Below are 18688 nucleotides of genomic sequence, written 5' to 3'. Positions count from 1 at the left end.
ATGGGATGATAGCTTCATGTTCGCATACGTTTTTGCCCAAGCAGAATGTTTCTGGCCTTCGTAGCATTCATTACACAAACTTTTTAACACATTAGTATGTTGCAAACATTACAGAACACACACGTTGGAAAAGGCAACGCAAATGAAATATATTTCTTTCACGGTGATGAGCAGGGATCCAAATGTAATTTTTCCCGTGTGGGAGGAATCCCATTGCAATCAGATATCTACTGTCCAACAGTTCCTGCTCACAGACGGCTACTTCGAGTCAAAATTCTGAGCCATTCAGAAAAATTTCGAGGAAGCTGGCATTGCCGATCAAATCGTACGCATCTGATGAAAAGTAAGTGAAAATGAAAAAAGGTGAGATATATACGAGTAGCGTACCACTCTATGGGGAGGTAGATATCCGGCTACGTTAACGGATCTAGCTACCTGGTTTGAGGGCTAAGCCATCCAGCCAAATTACACCATATTCAACTTTCCTTTTTATCATCGAATAAGATCACAGCTCCCCATCTTCCTGCAATATTGAGCCGCAGTATTAAAGTTTTTTTGTGACATGCAAATAGCGCGCGCAAAGTTTTGGCCTCAATTTGGCGCCGTCCCACATGCTAACACTAAGCTTTTGCCATGACATCAAGAGTTGCTCTCATCAATGTACTTGTTTGGAATCTAGGCTAATATCAGACTGCTTTCATTAGTTACCTAGAAATGTACTGTAAAAAGCTGAGGGTGAGCTTACTATAGCTGTGTAGAAAATGCGAAGGTTTCGAAAGTTTTCCAAAATAATTTCTGACCGGTGCGGTGTAGCCGTTCTAGCGTTGGTAAGATGCGCAGCTTTAAGCGCCAATCATACGTGTCCATGGAGAGGTGAACATCGGGCTACATTTACGAGAAAGTTTTGGCGCGACATAGCCGCGCCAAACTTTGGATAGCTGCAAACAGTGAAATAACAGATATTTATAGAAGCGGCATGGGAACGGTGTAGAAAGTTAGGTTACGTGGTCAGGTTGCTGACCCATAGCGGGTTGAGGTCAGGCCATGAGTGTCAGAGGAGACAATTCCTGTAAAATCGTTAAAGCTGATGCGACAGCGTAATGTCAAACGAAGCCATGCATCTCCAAGATAGTTTCTTAGACATTTATCAAATTGAGGTCAGCATTACGACCTATTTCATTGCACTTGGGTCGGTATGAAGGTCGGACCGTGGTCAAAGCTTAACTGCTTTTTCTATGAAGGGCGTGCTCGAGGAGGTTGTTTTTTATGCTCCTTTCGAATTTCTTGATCACAGGTACGTCAACAGACATCTCATCTGGATTTCTTGCAAGTCAGAGGAGATCACTGAGCTAAAGTGACCCATTTCAACGTTTTCTCGACCGGTGCGGGCGCAGCCGCTCCGACCGGTGTGACCTGAAGTGAACGCCAGTGAAATTTTGCCAACAACAGTTATCTTGGGTTAAGGTGGTTGCGTGAAAAGGTCTGAAGACACTCCGGATACTGATCTGAAGTTTGACCTTATTTTGCTCAAAGGCAACAGGTGTTTTAACCTAGTCTTTTCAAAATTTGACGCAAGTGCGCTCATGCACAGGCATTCTGACCTTGTAGATTCAGCGTCTCTGCTTCCCTTGTTATTGTTTTTTTTTTTCTATCCCAGTGGTGATATTGACTTCCTCTCACACCGAGCGCGCCGCAATCAGCCTGCCACCCATACACGTGTTAGATTGTTGTTCCGCGTCTGAGACGCGTGTGAAACTCCGAGAAATGGACGTGTTACATGTTGCAAGGCATTTCGTTTCATGTGAGCTAGCTCTCCCTCAGACTTACAAAGTGATAGCAGACCGGCGTACGAAATAAGTGTTAATCAAATGTTTCAGATTGCGCACTATTGAATGGTAGCATTGCCTGCTGTGCAAGGAGATGCACCTTCGAAGTCTGACCGTTTAATTTATATCCAAAGCAGTGAATTCTCTTGCAACTGTTAAAGAATGCAACTAAACATTCTGAAGCATGACGGCCACGGGATTCCAGAAGAAGCTCAACCTTTGCCGTATTTTCGCCCAAAAACAGTGTAGGGCAAGTATCGGTGCAAAGATGTATAAATAAATATCAACGTTATTATCGAAAGGGACGCTCCACATTTGCAGATATTCAAGCAAGCATCAGATACGAAGAAGTAAGTCCACTTATAGCTGTTGGTATCCTGCAAAGTGGAAAAACTACCCTAGACAACACAATTTCTATCTTTAGTTAATACGCTCTTCGCAACATTGATTGAATGCCATCCAACGGCGTTATATCTGGAAATTGTGCTCACGAACGCCAGATACAAACGCCTCGACAATTGCATTTGTCTTGGCCTTGATCGCTGCATGGCTAAGAGAAGGGGGGGGGGGGGGATTTAATGACGCTATTATGGCGCTATGGATACATAGGTCACCCTGAAAAAGTCTCCCCGAAAAGGTCTGCACCTCCTTGTGATGTGTAACTCAGAAACTAGAGGAGTTAAGTTTTTAAGGACAGGACTATGAACTGCGCTGAATGACCGCCAAAATGACTATTTTAGTTCTAAACCCCATACAGCTGCGGAACACTCCCTTCAAAGATAGTATTTCACATTTATACGACATGGTAACGGTCCTTTCTTGCGATTTCGATAATGACTCGAAGCAGAGTGGGTCCGTTAAACATTCATTACAATAATGGGATGATGGTTTAAGTGCAAGCAATAAATTTTTTTCCAGCACGGAATCCGATCCAGAATCCGTCCCAGCAAAATTGTATCTTCTGTTATGTGCATTGTATATCGCATTTCATAGCTAAATCTAAGTTTTCAAGTAACGATACCGCACTAAAAACAACATTTTGTTACCCAAATGTATTTTCTCATGAGACCATACAGTAAAGAGTGTCAAGTTTCGAGTAAAACATTGTTCGGTTCGCAGTCCTCCATGGTTTGCAGACAAAATGAAACGGTCGCTACCAGACCAGTGAACCAGTAGCGCCAATATCATGTTTAGTTTGAGGGAACAGGTGTCTAGGGTCGTGTTTGACGGGCCGAACAAAACACATCATGTATAAAAGAGTCTAGCCCTCATTATATAAAGTTACCCACCAGCTGAGGAAATAATTTTGAGGTTGTGGGGATCAAGCTGCCGCGCTGCATCCTCCACGGCAACACCACTACACGGGAAGATCAAAGAAGATGGTCTTTATGTGATGGTCGTGTTTTACCTACGCTTTTTGTAGCATTCCAGCTAAAAGCATTGGGGGCCAAGTCAACATTGAAGGTGGAGGGAAGCAACTTAACATTTGGGATAGGGCATGGCTCTCACAAAAGAACACAGATCACCCGTGACACCCGTGCGCCCAACAAAAGACACCCGTGTGCCCAACATTGATCCATATATTTTTATGTACGTCATTAAGGTCATGTCCAGACAATGAGGCGTCGTCCAGGAACTCAATGTCATTCCCGCACCACAGGTGCCAAGTGAGCAGCCAGCCTACAGGGTGGCGCTGACGGGCTTTAAACACGGTAACCATGTGACTCATCTGTGTAGCTCGCTGGACGAAAACTCTGCGTGGGGACAGTCCCAATTCGGGGTCACGGTCATCTGGCAGCAGTCATCTGGCAGCAGCAGTGGCGGCTGAACCTCGCTGGCAAAACCTCCTTCAGTCCATGATTAGTACCTTCTCGTCGCTGTCCGGAGATGATGGCTTTGTTCGGAGCACGTACAGTGTTTCCAAGATAAATCGAAAATTTCCGTGGATCGTTGAGAGCCAATAGTGTCCCACGGAGTTCGTTACGCTATCCAATGACGAGGAATCTGCACCGTTCACGTTGTTGATGACTGATGCCCCTCTTTTCGATCCATGGCTGTCAGTGACGCACGGTGGAGCTACTGTAGGTGTAAATTATATATATATATATATATATATATATATATATATATATACCGATGTGTATCTATGCAGACTGTTGCTAGGATGCTGGTAACAATGCCGCATGCACACTTCCTGAATATCCTAAAGATTATTGTACGTGCACGAAACGTACCTAGCCAAGGTCAAACCAAATTTGTGGGAATCTGGCTTGACCCGGCCGTGTGCGTGACCATATTACCCGCGTGTAACCGGCAATGGCGCGGGCGTTCCCGAAGTTATCGAGCGAGCATGCTTTCTAATTCAACTCGATCCGCGCTCCAAATGACATTACACCAGTAACGTTAAACTTTCACAACAGCGATTGGGTCGTTTCTCGATCGTCCTTGCTGTTTGTGCACCTGAGCGCGGGGCTCATGCTGATGGAGAACATCGAAGCACCATAAATGCACCCTTGTGCTGGTCACTCGAAATGCCTGCTCAGACAAACAAGTAAGACCATAACAAACGAGGCGAGCAGTGAAAGTGGAGACCAAAAAAAAAAAAAACGAGACGGATGGTCGTCGCCGCACGGGAGCGGACCGATGCCGTCGACGACGACTGTCGCCGCGTATTTTTAGCGGGGCGTGAGCGGCGCTCAGCGGCGCCGCAGACTGGGCGCGACAGGCGACAGTGTGGCCGCCGCCGGCGTCGACAGGTGGGCGGAACGGGGGGCGCTGCCAGCGGAACGCCATGCCTCGCCGTTCCGACCCGGGCGCCGGCCGCTCCAGGAACAAGGCCTCCAAGCAGGCGGGCTGGCGGGCCGGCTACAAGCGCAGTGACAGGGACGGCGTGCGTCAGCGCAAGCGGTCGGAGGAGAGGACGCAGGTTCGTGCGCGAAGCCAGCTCTCCGCGGCGCGGCTCGGACCCGCTGCTGCCCTTCCTGGCCACGTCGCCGCTGGAGGGCGTTTCACCGTTTCGCGGCGGCTCGCCGCTCGTGGACAGCTCGCCGTTCTCGGGCGGCAATCCGTTCCTCGCCGACGCCAGCTCGGGTCGACGGCGGCGGCTGTGGGCCACGCGCAGCGGTAGGGACCGGAAGAAGACGTGGCACACCGCGTCCGGCGACCGCTTCCAAAGGAAGAAGCGCACCTTCGGGCTACTGGCCGCCGCCGGCGCGCTGAGTGCCGTGTTCAGCCCTGGTGCGGAGGCGCCGCGCGACGCGACCGGCCGAGCCGCGCCGGCCGAGCCGACCTGTGTCGTCCCGGAGCGGACGTTCGTGTCGGCGCGCTCGCTGCTGCCAGGGTTCGGCTGCCCCGAGTGCCCCGACCGCCGTGTCCTGCCGCCGGCGCCGGCCGCCGACTGGGCGCCTCCTGCCGGCGAGCTGCGGGCGGTGGCTGTCGATTCGTGGCGGCCGGGAGTGCGGGGCGGCGCGGTGCCACGCGCCGCCTGGAGCGCGACAGGTGCGCCCAACCTGGCGACCGACGCCGATGCCGCCCGCGCGCCCGGCGCGCGCCCTCAGCCCAGGCGCCGCGTGCCCTCCACGCCAGCCGGTGGGTGGCTATATTTACCTGTCGGCTCCCACGCGGCGCCGCTTGTTCTCCCGGTCACCTGTCGCTCCGTTTATTTGCGCTGTGTGCCGCCCGGTGCGGCGCTGTTTATTTGGGGAGACGGCCACCCGTCTGGCTCCGCTGACGGACGGCCGCTGGGAGTAGCCCGGCGACGGCTGCCGGGGGCGCTGCCGTTGCCGCCGCGCCCAGACTGGCCCGCTGGCCGGAGCGACGCCGGTCACGCGTCACGCAGCGGCCGTCACGCGGTGCCAGGCTGGCGCCGACTGGCCGGCGATGCGTGACGCCGATGTCAGGGCCGCGCTGCCCCCTACGGCTGCCACAGCGCGTTCGATGGAGCCGCGCGTCCCGAGGCGGGCTGCTTCAGCAGAAGTCACGCGGTGTTCGGTGACCCAGTGTTCTCGGTGAAGCAATCCGCGCAGCTTTGCCGCGGCGTATGGTGCTCTCGGTGTTCCGGCGTGCCTCGGAGATCGCCCCGTCAAAAGGCGAACCAGTGATCGGGTATGGAGTATTCGACTCAGCGGCGAAGCAGCAAGTATATGGAGCTTAGCGTGCTGTTCCGTGAGTGGCGAAACGCCCCGCTGCCGCAGCTGTTCCACAGTGACGGAATGTCACTGCAGGGTCGGCAGCACCGTTAGTTAGTTAGCAGCACCAGCCGCACGGACGTTCCCTCTCTGTCGTGCAAGGCCCTTGCTGCATTATGCAATGCCTCATTACGTAGGAAGGCCGGCGGCAGTCCCTAGTCACGCATACAGAATACGGCATGATACTTGTTGCGGAAGTCAAAGCAACAATTACCAAAAAGCCGCACTGCTGATGTTTCATGCGCATATTTCGCATCAATGTTGTCCCCTGTCCGGTGGTTGTCCGAAATTATTGATCAGTTGTTCTTGTGCGGGATTGCGGAGAGAGAGAGAGAGAGAGAGAGAGAGAGAGAGAGAGAGAGAGAGAGAGAGAGAGAGAGAGAGAGAGAGAGAGAGAGAGAGAGAGAGAGAGAGAGAGAGAGAGAGAGAGAGGAGAGAGAAGAGAGAGAGAGAGAGAGAAGAGAGAAGAGAGAGAGAGAAGAGAGAGAGAGATAGAGAGAGAGAGAGAGAGAGAGGAGAGAGAGAGAGAGAGGAGAGAGAGAGAGAGAGAGAGAGAGAATATAGAGAGAGAGAGAGAGAGAGAGAGAGAAAGAGAGAGAGAGAGAGAGATAGAGAGAGAGAGAGAGAGAGAGAGAGAGAAGAGAGAGAGAGAGAAGAAGAGAGAGAGAGAGACAGAGAGAGCGAGAGCTCTTCCTCTCTCGAGAGAGAGAGATACCCGAGCTTGAAGAGAGAAGAGCCTATACGATCTCTTCTCCCAGAGAGAATAACTCCCTCTCTCTCTCTTCTCGCCTCTTCCGAAGATATTTTGAGATTCGAGGATTCTCTAGAGCGCGGATAGAGAAGAGAGATAGAGAGAGAGAGAGAAGGAGAGAGAGAGGAGCACCGATTCATGGCCTCAACCAGTTGCAGGCCACTGAGCATCGTGGCTCAACGGGAGGGGGTCACCCAAAGCCCACGCACTTTCCGTTATATAAGCTCAAGAACCCTTTGACGATAAGTGGAAGAAATTGGCATGGGAAAGGTGACCGGTCTCCACATGTCTGGGGTAATAGCTACGCACCTGTTTCGAGCTATAATTTCACACACATATTTGAGTACTGTTTTGATCACGGCGGCTTCATTTGCCCAACAGAATTGGCGCATTGTTAGAGGGATGGCCTAGCGTTCCTCACAGCGCACGTTGCTTTCGCTGCAGCCCTTTATGCATATGGTTACGAACATTTTGAAACATGCCTTGAGAAAAAATGATGAACAGCTTTACAATGGGTGTTCATAACTATTTCATATTTTCTTACACCGCAGTTGTGTATCGGTCAGTATGCTGTCCTGCAGCTGCGCATTGGTTAGTGTGATGTCCTGCAGTTGTTGACCGACGGAGCTGTGAGCTGTGTTGTAGACTTCTTCGGTTCTGTGAGGACGCAACGCCTACAGGTGCGGACTGATCTGTAGCATGTATGGTGGCTGCCAATTGTTCCAAATCTCTCTTACAGCTGTTGGCCAGCCTGTAACCTGTGCTTTAGGTGTTAGCCAGCCTCCAAACTGCGTTTTCTGAGCTTGAGCCGCCGCGCTGGTCGACCCATTTTCAGGACGCATTACAGAGGCTGTTCAGTGCACAAGCTGCATAAGAACTTCAAGTCCAGCGTGTGGGGGCTGCTTGGGACAGAGCTGTACGGTTTACCACAGCTGTCTGCCGGTTTGTTTCACACGACCCACTCCTGACCGGGCTGTTTGTGTTGCAGCTGATCCGGAGGGTCCAGGATGCTGCGCCATTCTGTTAACCCTCGTCTCGTACCTCCTCATCATATGCACACTGCCGTTCTCTATTTGCCTGTGCGTCAAGGTACGTTCCCCGCGAGTGGTCGCCTGCCGTGGCGATTCGCATGGCCTACCGCTATATTTCGAGAATTACATAGTTAACATCATATTCGATTACGTCCAGTAATCCTGTAAAATGGCGTTAGTGGTCCATGGATCTCCAGCCATGGTCTCCATGTGAAGCGCATGCACGCCTAAGACTTCCGCGAAAATTTTGATCCTTCCTTGCACTTCCAGCCAACTGGCTCAGTTTTTGGCCAGCCAATGGCCTAAAATGAGCAAGGAGTTGTTTTGCACGCGTTTGATCTTAACGTATTCTTTTATATTCTTGCGTCTACAACTCAGCGATTTTGTTTGCCAATCCACGGATGCTACCACGTCTCCCACAATGGGGAGCAAATCGAGACCGAGGGAAGAGATCAAATTGGAATCTGTGGAGTACCCTAACCTGAAACTGGGACTGTGAATGGGAAGACGGGCAAAACGTATATTGTTCGAGTGACAATACACGTTTTGCCCGTCGTTTGATACGCTTTTTATACGTCCGGGCCGACGCCTGCCTCTGACGGCTCGTCGCATCACGGCAGGTGGTGCAGGAGTACGAGCGGGCCGTGATCTTCCGGCTGGGCCGGCTGCTGCAGGGCGGCGCCAAGGGACCCGGCATCTTCTTCATCGTGCCCTGTATTGACACGTACAGGAAAGTGGACCTGCGCACAGTGTCGTTCGATGTGCCGCCACAGGAGGTGAGACATACGGCCGATTGCTGGCCGAGGAGCGGCGGCCGTGCGGGGCCGGGCCGGGCCGGGCCGGGCTGGACGGGGCCGAACCGGGCAGGGCCGCGCTGGACGGGGCTGGGCTGGACGGGGGCCTGGCCGGGCCGGGCCGGGTCGGGCCGGGCCGGGCCGGGCCGGGCTGGGCCGGGCCGGGCCGGGCTGGGCCGGGCCGGGCCGGGCTGGACGGGGTCGGGCCGGGCGGGGCCAGGCTGGACTGGGCGGGGCCGGGCCGGACTGGACTGGACGGGTCCGGGCGGGATCGACGGGGCCGGGCCGGGTCGGACCGGACGGGGGTGGGCGGGGCGGAGCCGGGCAGGGCTGGACGTGGTCGGGTCGGGCGGGGCCGGGCTGGACTCGGCCGGGCAGGGCCCAAGAAGCCGGGCTGGACGGGGTCGGGCTGGGCGGGGTCGGGCTGGACGGGGCCGGGCGCCGACTGGCGCCGCTCGGCTCTGTTTGGCGGCGCCACTCGCCTGATTGGGATTGGTGTGGCGTGGCGGAGATGAATGCGACGCCGGAGTGAGGCTCGGTGGAGGGTTTGCCTGCGCTCTGTCAAAATGGATCGTGATGATGTTTTCGTGCAGTTATATCGCGTTTCAGGAGTATACGTACCTTGTCCGACTGAATGCTGTTCGCCTTTGCGAGTGGATTTTTGCCTTCCTGGATGTTTGGCCGGTTGGCAAGCTCATGCGTGAAACCAAATCGGGTGACAGCGTGTGCGAAAAATAGGGCTATAAAATGCTCTGAATTATTGTCGTCGTCAGTCTTACAGCACGAGTATGCCTACGCTTCGTGCTCACAGGATGATTCTAGAATGGACAATCGGCAAATATTCAAGGTATCAACACGAAGGAAAAGAATAATATCACTTCACATACATGCCTGCCGTGTTGCTTTGAGATATATAATGTACCACTAATGATGTTCACACTCCTCGTAGCTTTCTTTATGACCACCGCTATGCAAGTGGTGTTGTGATGAAGGCATGTAAGCGTGCGCCATCAGGGCTTGAGTGAGGATTCGGGCCAACCTTCGCGATATTCCGCAAACAATGTCGTTGACATGTCATAGCCCTCGTGCCACATGAACTTATCAAGTGCCATTATGAAGGATGTAATTCAGCCCAAAATTAAGTTATCCTAGCTACTCTAACTATAAGGCCGAGGGCCTATAATATTTTTTTTTCGTGGACAGTATGCCCTGTATAACGTTCCAGGCGTTTTCCTGTATGTTTACATTTCTGATGTGTTTTGATGAGCTTGAGAAGTCGATACCAGGCCACATGTTAGTATCAGAATAGACTCATGCTAGGTCGTGTTCTGAAGTCATAACTTCAGTGCCAGTTTTATCGCAGTGGCCGTAGCGGTAAGTACACAACGAACATGGAAACAGCAAAGGCCAACTTGGTCCACCCTATTGGCTCAGTTGGTTGGAGCGCTTGCCTTCCTATCCACCCACCCGTGGCGGGGTGGGCTCGAATCGCTCTAGGTGCTCGCTATTTGGTCTTGACAGGTGCAGTCTGCGACCGGCGGCAGCGGTCGCGCGAAAGTTCAGGTGACGTCAGAGGGCAGGACGGACCGTACCGAGCCTTGCGGCACGCTAAACTTTCGCCGCCAAACTCTGTCTTTGAAGTGGAATTGCGCGATCGGATGGTAGGGTTCAGGGCTCACACGGCAAGCACTGGTTAGCGTGAACGCTGATCCCAGAAATCCAACCATTCAACATCATCGGATAAAAATAATTAAAATTTGCTGTATGCATAATCCAAAAGATAGTTTTCTTCGCGACGACCTGAACCACGAAGCATGGCAGGCACGAAAGTCGAGAAAAAGCAATGATCGCTTCGGTGTGCACTGCTTGCGACAATTGAATGTTGGTATTTTTCTCCTGATCTTATCTTTGCGATCATCGGCGGCCTGTGTATCAAGCTAATGGCATTGAGTCGCGGTGCACTCACAAACACGAACAGCGATCAACCAGGCCAGACAGCACACACTGTTAAAATGGCACGTCTCTGAACAAAAGTAATGAATAACCCATTTTGAAAAGTACAGAGCCGCTGCCGCAACTTTCGCGAAATATCATACTGTCGTGGCACCACTTTCAGTCATCCCATTCCTTCCCAGAGTTGGAGCCATGCGGTTGGACAGTGCCGCCTTCAAACCTATGCTATCGCACACCTTCAGGTCCAAAATTGCTGTCAGATTTAGCAGAGAAAATAAGAGCGCCGGCGACACCGAGTATGCTCACGTCCAGCCCTCGGCGGCATCAACCACCCGCTGTTGAGCGAAGGTGTGAACTGGTGCGTATTGTTGTTACGGGTGAAGCAAAACGGCTTCTCAGGTACCGACTAGTTACGTTTTCTTTTATTGCCACGCTTCTGTTTATGTTTTTCGTGGGCAAAAAGTGAGCTGTCGCGTAGTTACACAGGACATAAGCAGTTGTATGGACAGTGGATACGCACTTGGGTGGGGGTCAAATTTACACCCTAAGGTTTTTCCAGAATGCTTTCCGAGCGGCGCGGAGGGGTCCCACCAAACTTCATGCAGCTGTAGAGAATTGAATGGCAGATCGTTTGATGTAAAAATCGTATGTATCCTGCAAGGTTGCTGACCTATATGGCAGGTCAAATGGCAGCTAAAAACTATATAGCAGGTCAAAGCTGTGCCATGGCTGTCAGCGAACAGCACTTTTAGGGAATCGTTCAATGTGATGCAACAACGGAGTGTAACACGAAGCCATACAGATCTGAGATAGTTTCGTAGGCAACAAAGCCAGTGGATGTAGAATTAAAACCGATTTCATTGACCTAGGTTCAGGTACAGGGTCAGGCCGAGGTAAAAAAACTAACATACTTTTTACTGGAGAGCTTGCTTTGTAGGGTAGTGTCCAGTGCTCAGTTCGAATTTATTAATAACAGGGACCGGAACAGAAATTTGCCATGGACTTTGTTAAGATAAGAATAGGTTATTGACCTAAAATGACCCAGGTCAGCATCATGTCTTTAGGAACGTACCGCCTGGCGTATGTTCTTAGGCCTTGTTTGACCTTACTTGACCCCAAGCTCATCACATAGGAGTCTCACATATTGACACAAGTGAGTTCACGTGTCGCACACGTCATTATCTTCGGCGACGTTGCACCGCTACACCCTTGCAGGCAAACCCACCCTGTGAATTTTGTGTCTCAAGCCACTTTAGTTTCCGAGATCGTAGGGTGGTAAAATTGTCCCCCCACCCGAGCAGAGCACTTTCTTCCCAAAGTTGGCTGGAGCCAGGAGCGCGGGCAGGGGGCACAGAGGGCGCGTAACCATCCCGTACGTACTTCGGGCCCCTCGGAACCTGCGATTAGGGGCCCAATTTGAGCGTCCGAAGGGCCTGAAAAGTCAGCCGGAGGTCTCGTTCAAGCGCTCCGGCCCGCAGGTCCGGGCACTTTAATGTCAGCCAGAGGGAGCTACGCGCGAATTAGAGGCCCACTGAGTCGATAAGGGCCTATATTTCGATCAGACACCACCAGTAACGCACAGTCGGCTCCGTGCCGGCATGGGCCAAAGGGCCCATTTCCCAATGAAGGACAAAGCCGGAGCCAGCGAATTACATTGCTCGGGGCCCCGCAGCGCCTAACAGGGGCCCTGTGATGTCAAAGGGTCCCGAGTCGGCCAGAGGCAGTGTTCGAGGAGGCCTGAAGAGCCTAGAGGGCCCACTCGGTTCGACGATCAAACGCCCAATTAGAGGGTTTAATGGCATAAAGAGCTGATCAGAGTTTTATTCAGGGGCCCATGCCTGCGAAGACGGACCCTCAAATAACGGTCAGAGGGCTCTCTGCGCCGATCGGGGACCACCTGGGTCAATATAGGCTTACATGTCGGTCAGGTACCATCGCGCCACATAGTCGGCTCCGTGCCCGTCTGGGCCTGGGGACCTGCTTCCCAATCAGCCATAACGTCGGGGCCAGTAATTTACACTGGTGAGATTCGATGCATTTGTAAGGGGCCCACAGCGACTAACAAAAGGCCCTGTGCTCGCAAGGGCCTCGAGCCGACCAACGGAAGTGTTTGATGGGATCCAAAGAGAGGCTAGGGTGGCCCACCGGAACCTACGATCAAAGGCCCGGCTGGAGGGCATAAAGACCCGAAGGACTGGCTGTTGGTCACGTAAAGAATCGCGGCCCGTAGGGTCGTGACCTGAAATATCAGTCAGAGGTCCTCTTGCACCGTGTGAGGAGCCTGTGAGACAATGCGGGTGTCTTAGTCGGTCGGAGACCACGAACACCGAACAGTCGGCTCCATGTCCGTCCGAGCTCTTGAGACCCATTTCCCAAGCAAAAAGGAGGCCGGGGTCCGCGACTTGCAACGTTCTGGGCTCCTGACACAATGAGGGCTCCTGCGTCGATTAGGGACCGCACAGGCGTCCTGTGGTGGCAAGTGGCCCCGAGTCGGAACGGTGTTTGAGGGAGCCCGAAGAGGAGCCGAATGGTCTCTCGAGACCAAAGACCAAGGGCTCGATGGGATGGATGAAGCGTCCAAAGGGCTGGCTGTAGGTCACATCAAGGACTACCGCCCATAGGGCCGTGTTCTCAAATGTCACTAAGATGATCTCTTAAACCGATAGGGACCCCTGGGACAGGGCGTTCCTCTATTTCGGCCAGAGATTACGAACAGTGAACAGTCGGCTCCGTGTTGGTCTGAGATCTGGGAGCCCATTTCCCAAGCAGTGACAAGGCCGGGCCCGCGGTTTACATTTGGTCGGGATCCTGTATCTCCCAGGGGCCCGTAGTGCCTAATATGGTATTTTGTGTCAACAAAGGGTCTCGAATTGGTCAGGGGGAAAGTTGCTCAACAGGGACAAGGACCGGAGCCTGATTGGCAGAAGGGCTGTTGCGCTGGTCGGGGCCCTCCAACAACTGAAAGAAACATAATACCTTATGATGAGTGCTCACATTGAGGCAATAGAAGAGTACTGTGCCAGTCAGGGCCCCCACTACCAAACGGTGTGCCCTCCAACCCTTTTCCAGCATGGACTCATTAAGCCCAACTGGAGTCTACGTGCCAATTATTGACCACCAGCAGCGAGCAGGGATGTTGTTGCGTTAATGACGGTTCATGCGTCGTTCCGGGGTCAACTGCGCGGGTCAGAAGGCCTCTCACGTCAAAGAACGAACCAATGTGATATGATGTATCGTTCTAAGGGCCTCCCGTCGGCAAGAAGATGCCGCCCCGCGCCGGCAGAATGACGACCGAAAAACACATCGCGGTGGGGCAGAATGGACCTTCAGCCATTGACCGGGAACAGTAATGTGCCCCGTAGTGTTGTGCTCAAGGGGGCCCCTTTACCGGGAATAAGGGGTCTCATTAGTGCTGAATTGAATGTGTCGAAATGAGCTCGAAACGCACAAGGTCATCCCATGCTTCCCTGAGAACGTTCGGTCTTTTGCAGAATCTACTAGTGAAACAAATGCTATTAAAAGGTTAACGCGCCTGCGTTAACCACTGCGCGTCTGGGAACCCACAGTTACGGGGTTCGATCCCCCGCGGTGCCCGCCCTCTTCCAGCCAGGATGAGAGACTGGCGGCGCCCCATAGCCCCAGCAGCTGAGTGTGTCATAAGTCCTCAATGACACGTCCGTAATTTGGCGGAGCATGGATAGTAATGGCGTTGGTCGCAGTCTTCGTAAAACCAAACGGCCTTGGCCGCTGCAAGTAACGCCAGGGCGAGTGACCATAGTAAAATTATATTTCTGAATGTCCCAAAATTAATTCATACAGTTCAATGGTTACACTGACGATTTTTTACAACTTTGAGATTGTCCTCTCGACAGAATAACAGTTACAGCAACACATAGAAACAGAAACATAAAAATTTTACCCTTACTCTTCCATTTCCACTACAAGATTCCAACACCACTTTGCGATGCCGTTAAGACCAATACGTTGTTGTCATCAACCTAAAAACCTCACAGGTAAAATATAAGCCCGGAATATCTCTAAATGTGCGACTTGGTGCCCACAAACGTTCCAACGAACTTCGCTCAGATGCATCACCACTGTCATCCACCTGGTGGCCACGGCCTAATAGAAGCTGCAGGGCCGACACCTCGCGGCCCGCGAGACTGCAAAGCTTGGCGTCGAGCTTTTTGTTTTTAAGATATGCGAGCGCGCTTGCTCAAAACCACGTTACCTAATCTTTGCCACTTATCCATTCTGACTGAATATTGAAGATATCCAGACAAACGTGACTTGGCCATGTTTATACAAATTTTTAACCCATTTTGACATTCAGTCCACATGCGCGGAATCCCTGCTATCTCTGAACAACCCAGATAAAAATTATGACGAAGTTTCTGAGTTCTATTGGCTCAAGTCGAGTCCATCGGGCCATTGTTTTAACGTATGATTTTGTCAGTTTGCTTATTATAAACTCAAGGCAGAGCTGATCTCGCAGAAGCGTCTGGCTGGAATTCCAGTTATAGAATGTAAAAATGTATAACACACACACACACATACACACACACACACACACACACACACACACACACACACACACACACACACACACACACACACACACACACACACACACACACACACACACACACACACACACACACACACACACACACACACACACACACACACACACACACACACACACACACACACACACATATATATATATATATATATATATATATATATATATATATATATATATATATGTTGGAATATTTTGGCAGAATTCTTTCTTTGATACATGTTTGATTAAAAATAACTGCTGACTCAGCATTAACGAGCTTTTTGATGCATCGTTCTAGTTTCCGGGCCTTTGACTTTGCGTCGTCGCTTAGATTAAATATGGTTCGCACAAAATTACTCATATATTCATCACTCCTTCCATTCTAACGTTTCGAGATCTTATCTCATCTTCGGAGAAAACTAAATTGCACATGAAATAGGTTTTGAGTTTTAAAGGATGAAAAAATTGTGCACTACTGTTGGAAAACATCTTTTAGTACGGAGAACATAAATGAAGCACAACTAATTGAAGTAAGACGGATCGCTATTTTCATCTTCATACATGTAAGACACACTCATAATGGGAACATCACAAAGACACAATGGGAACACCATTGTCACAATCACATCGGAAGTGCTCACCGCCCACCACCTAGTAGCTCAAGAGTTCTGCAAGAATTTGTCTGTCTGTTTAAGGCCGGAGAGAGTTCGTTAATGAATATGCTTTCCCAAATTTGAAGGCGTCTTCTGTCACTGCACGTCCGTAAAATGTCAGTGCTGTCTGTGAGTTGTTGTCGTGTCAATGTCATGTCGTGTTCCTGTCGCATGTGGTCCAGGGGTGCCCCGTCATGTTAGTGCATTGTCAGGCGTCGTGAGAGTGTCGTTGTGGTCACATGATGAAATGAAAATAGCGATCCGTCTTACCTCAATTAGTTGTGCTTCATTTATGTTCTCCGTACCAAAAGATGTTTTCCAACGGTAGTGCACAATGTTTTCATCCTTTAAAACTCAAAACTTATTTCATGTGCAATTTAGTCTTCTCCGAAGATGAGATAAGATCTCGAAACGTTAGAATGGAAGGAGTGATGAATATATGAGTAATTTTGTGCGAACCATATTTAATCTAAGCGATGACGCAAAGTCAAAGGCCCGGAAACTAGAACGATGCATCAAAAAGCTCGTTAATGCTGAGTCAGCAGTTATTTTTAATCAAACATGTATCAAAGAAAGAATTCTGCCAAAATATTCCAACATAAAGCTACATGACCAGGCAGTTAAGAAAGAGGGTTTTACCAAAAGGTAGAGAGAACGACTTGTGAATCACCAACTGCAGCAAAAGAAGACGGCCTGTGAAATCCTGAAGAAAAAGAGGAAAGTTTTAGAACAAGAGCTACAGGTACGTTGCCCTGAACATGAACTTAAACAAAAAGTACTTGACGAACTCGACGTGATTGAATGTGACGCTAGACGTCTTACTAGAAGCAGAATCGTGAAAAAGCTCTCAAGGCTCCATGGTGGACATATAGTATTACCGGAAACTGCCGACATCAATTTATCTCAACATGATCTTACTGAGGAACGAAAAGAGGTGCTTAATCTTGGACTTAATTGCCATGTGTTGTCGAAATATGACAAACTTAAGAAGAAAGTAGAACTGGAAATTCTTTACCAGGATATCTTGAATTTGGAAAAAGAGAACAAGGTTACCGTGGACAAGGATCTAAAGAACAGTTTACTAGGAGAGAGCACGAAAAAGCGTGGAAATGATAGAAGCAAGATATTCACGCAAGAACTCAGGACGGCGGCAAGGGAACTTCGAGAAAAAGACGACATCATCATTCGGCGAGCGGACAAATCATCACTCTACGTAATACTTGACAAAAAGGAATATCATACGAAACTAAACTGCATCTTGAACGACGACAGGAAGTTCCGGCACATCACAAAAGATCCAACAGACAAACTCAAGACCAAGCTTAACAAACTAATCACTGCTGCCAATGCCGCTGTTGATGGCATACACTTTTCCAAGATAACGGGTAAATTTGCGCCTGGATGTGCTTATGGGTCTGTGAAAACTCACAAAAACGGCAACCCCCTTCGTCCAATAATCTCACAGATCCCTTCACCAACCTATAGAATTGCAAAACGTCTTAATGGTCTTCTGTACCCATATCTTCCCATGTCTTACAGCTTGTCATCAACAGACGAGTTTATTGATATAGTGCGATCTCGTCAACCTAAGGGCCTACTAGCCTCTCTAGATGTTGAAAATCTATTTACAAACGTGCCTATTGAAAGAACCATATCCATCATCCTTGACCGCGTCTACAATCATCCTGAAATTCCTCCTCTCAAAATATCAAGGCGCGTTCTTGAACAAGTACTAAAAGCCTGCACGTTGGAAGTTCCTTTCCGCGGGCCTGATGGCCGAATGTATTGCCAAATTGAGGGTGTTGCGATGGGCTCACCTCTAGGACCCCTATTCGCTAATTTTTTTATGTGACACGTAGAAACCGACATACTACAAAATGACGACATAAGACCGGACATTTACTGCCGCTACGTAGACGATATATTTGTAGAAGTTAGGGACATTGACCAACTAGGACATCTCAAAAACACCTTTGAAGAACGGTCTGGCTTAAAATTCACAACAGAGCTAAGTGTGCAAAACGTAATACCCTTTCTTGACGTAGCTGTTGATGGACAAGGACAACAATTCAAAACGACCGTATACCGAAAACAGACTAACAACGGACGGTGCTTAAATGCTGACAGTGAGTGTCCTCGACGCTACAAAATTAGCGTCATAAGGTCCTTTCTTCGACGAGCATTTAAGCACTGCTCTGATTGGACAGGACTACATTCAGAATTGACACGAATCAAACAGATCCTGGTGAACAACGGTTTTTCAAATTCTGACATTGAAAACGAGACACAACGACATATGACAAGACACTTTGACAGCAAACCAAGGCAAGACATCCAACCGACCGTCAAACTGTACTATCAAAATCAAATGACATCTGCTCACAAACAGGATGAAAAAGCTTTACGGGAAATTATCTCTCAACATGTTAAAGGCAAAAACGACCACAAAATAGACATTGTCATTTACTATTGTAATAAGAAGATATCGAACTTTCTTATGAGAAACAGCCCAGACAAACACGACAAACTGAAATGCACCAATGTAGTGTATCAATTCCAATGCAACATCGAAGGTTGCAAACTTCGTCCCACACACTACATTGGTGTGACCACAACGACACTCTCACGACGCCTGACAATGCACTTACGTGACGGGGCACCCCTGGACCACATGCGACAGGAACACGACATGACATTGACACGACAACAACTCACAGACAGCACTGACATTTTACGGACGTGCAGTGACAGAAGACGCCTTCAAATTTGGGAAAGCATATTCATTAACGAACTCTCTCCGGCCTTAAACAGACAGACAAATTCTTGCAGAACTCTTGAGCTACTAGGTGGTGGGCGGTGAGCACTTCCGATGTGATTGTGACAATGGTGTTCCCATTGTGTCTTTGTGATGTTCCCATTATGAGTG

General features: G+C 50.2%; 1 protein-coding gene across 5 annotated transcripts in view; it reads left to right on the top strand.

The window, feature by feature from the left end:
* The window catches only part of LOC119099778 (mechanosensory protein 2), a 40536-nt gene that overhangs the window by 9661 nt on the left and 12187 nt on the right, over positions 1–18688 (top strand). For 4 of the 5 annotated variants that reach the window (XM_037222846.1, XM_037222849.1, XM_037222847.1 and 1 more), the window contains exons 1-3: positions 5654–5990; positions 7753–7853; positions 8416–8571. In XM_037222846.1, coding sequence (XP_037078741.1) covers positions 5933–5990; positions 7753–7853; positions 8416–8571 — 315 coding nt within the window. In that variant the 5' untranslated portion in view covers positions 5654–5932. Of the gene's footprint in view, positions 1–5653; positions 5991–7752; positions 7854–8415; positions 8572–18688 lie in introns of those variants that run through there. The other variant, XM_037222850.1, reaches the window with a different exon arrangement.

This window comes from Pollicipes pollicipes, unplaced genomic scaffold (assembly GCF_011947565.3).
Source record: "Pollicipes pollicipes isolate AB1234 unplaced genomic scaffold, Ppol_2.1 Scaffold_4881;HRSCAF=5763_pilon_pilon_pilon, whole genome shotgun sequence".
NCBI lineage: Eukaryota > Metazoa > Arthropoda > Thecostraca > Pollicipedomorpha > Pollicipedidae > Pollicipes > Pollicipes pollicipes.
Note: the sequence above shows the minus strand (reverse complement) of the source record. Positions and strands in the feature narration are given on the sequence as shown.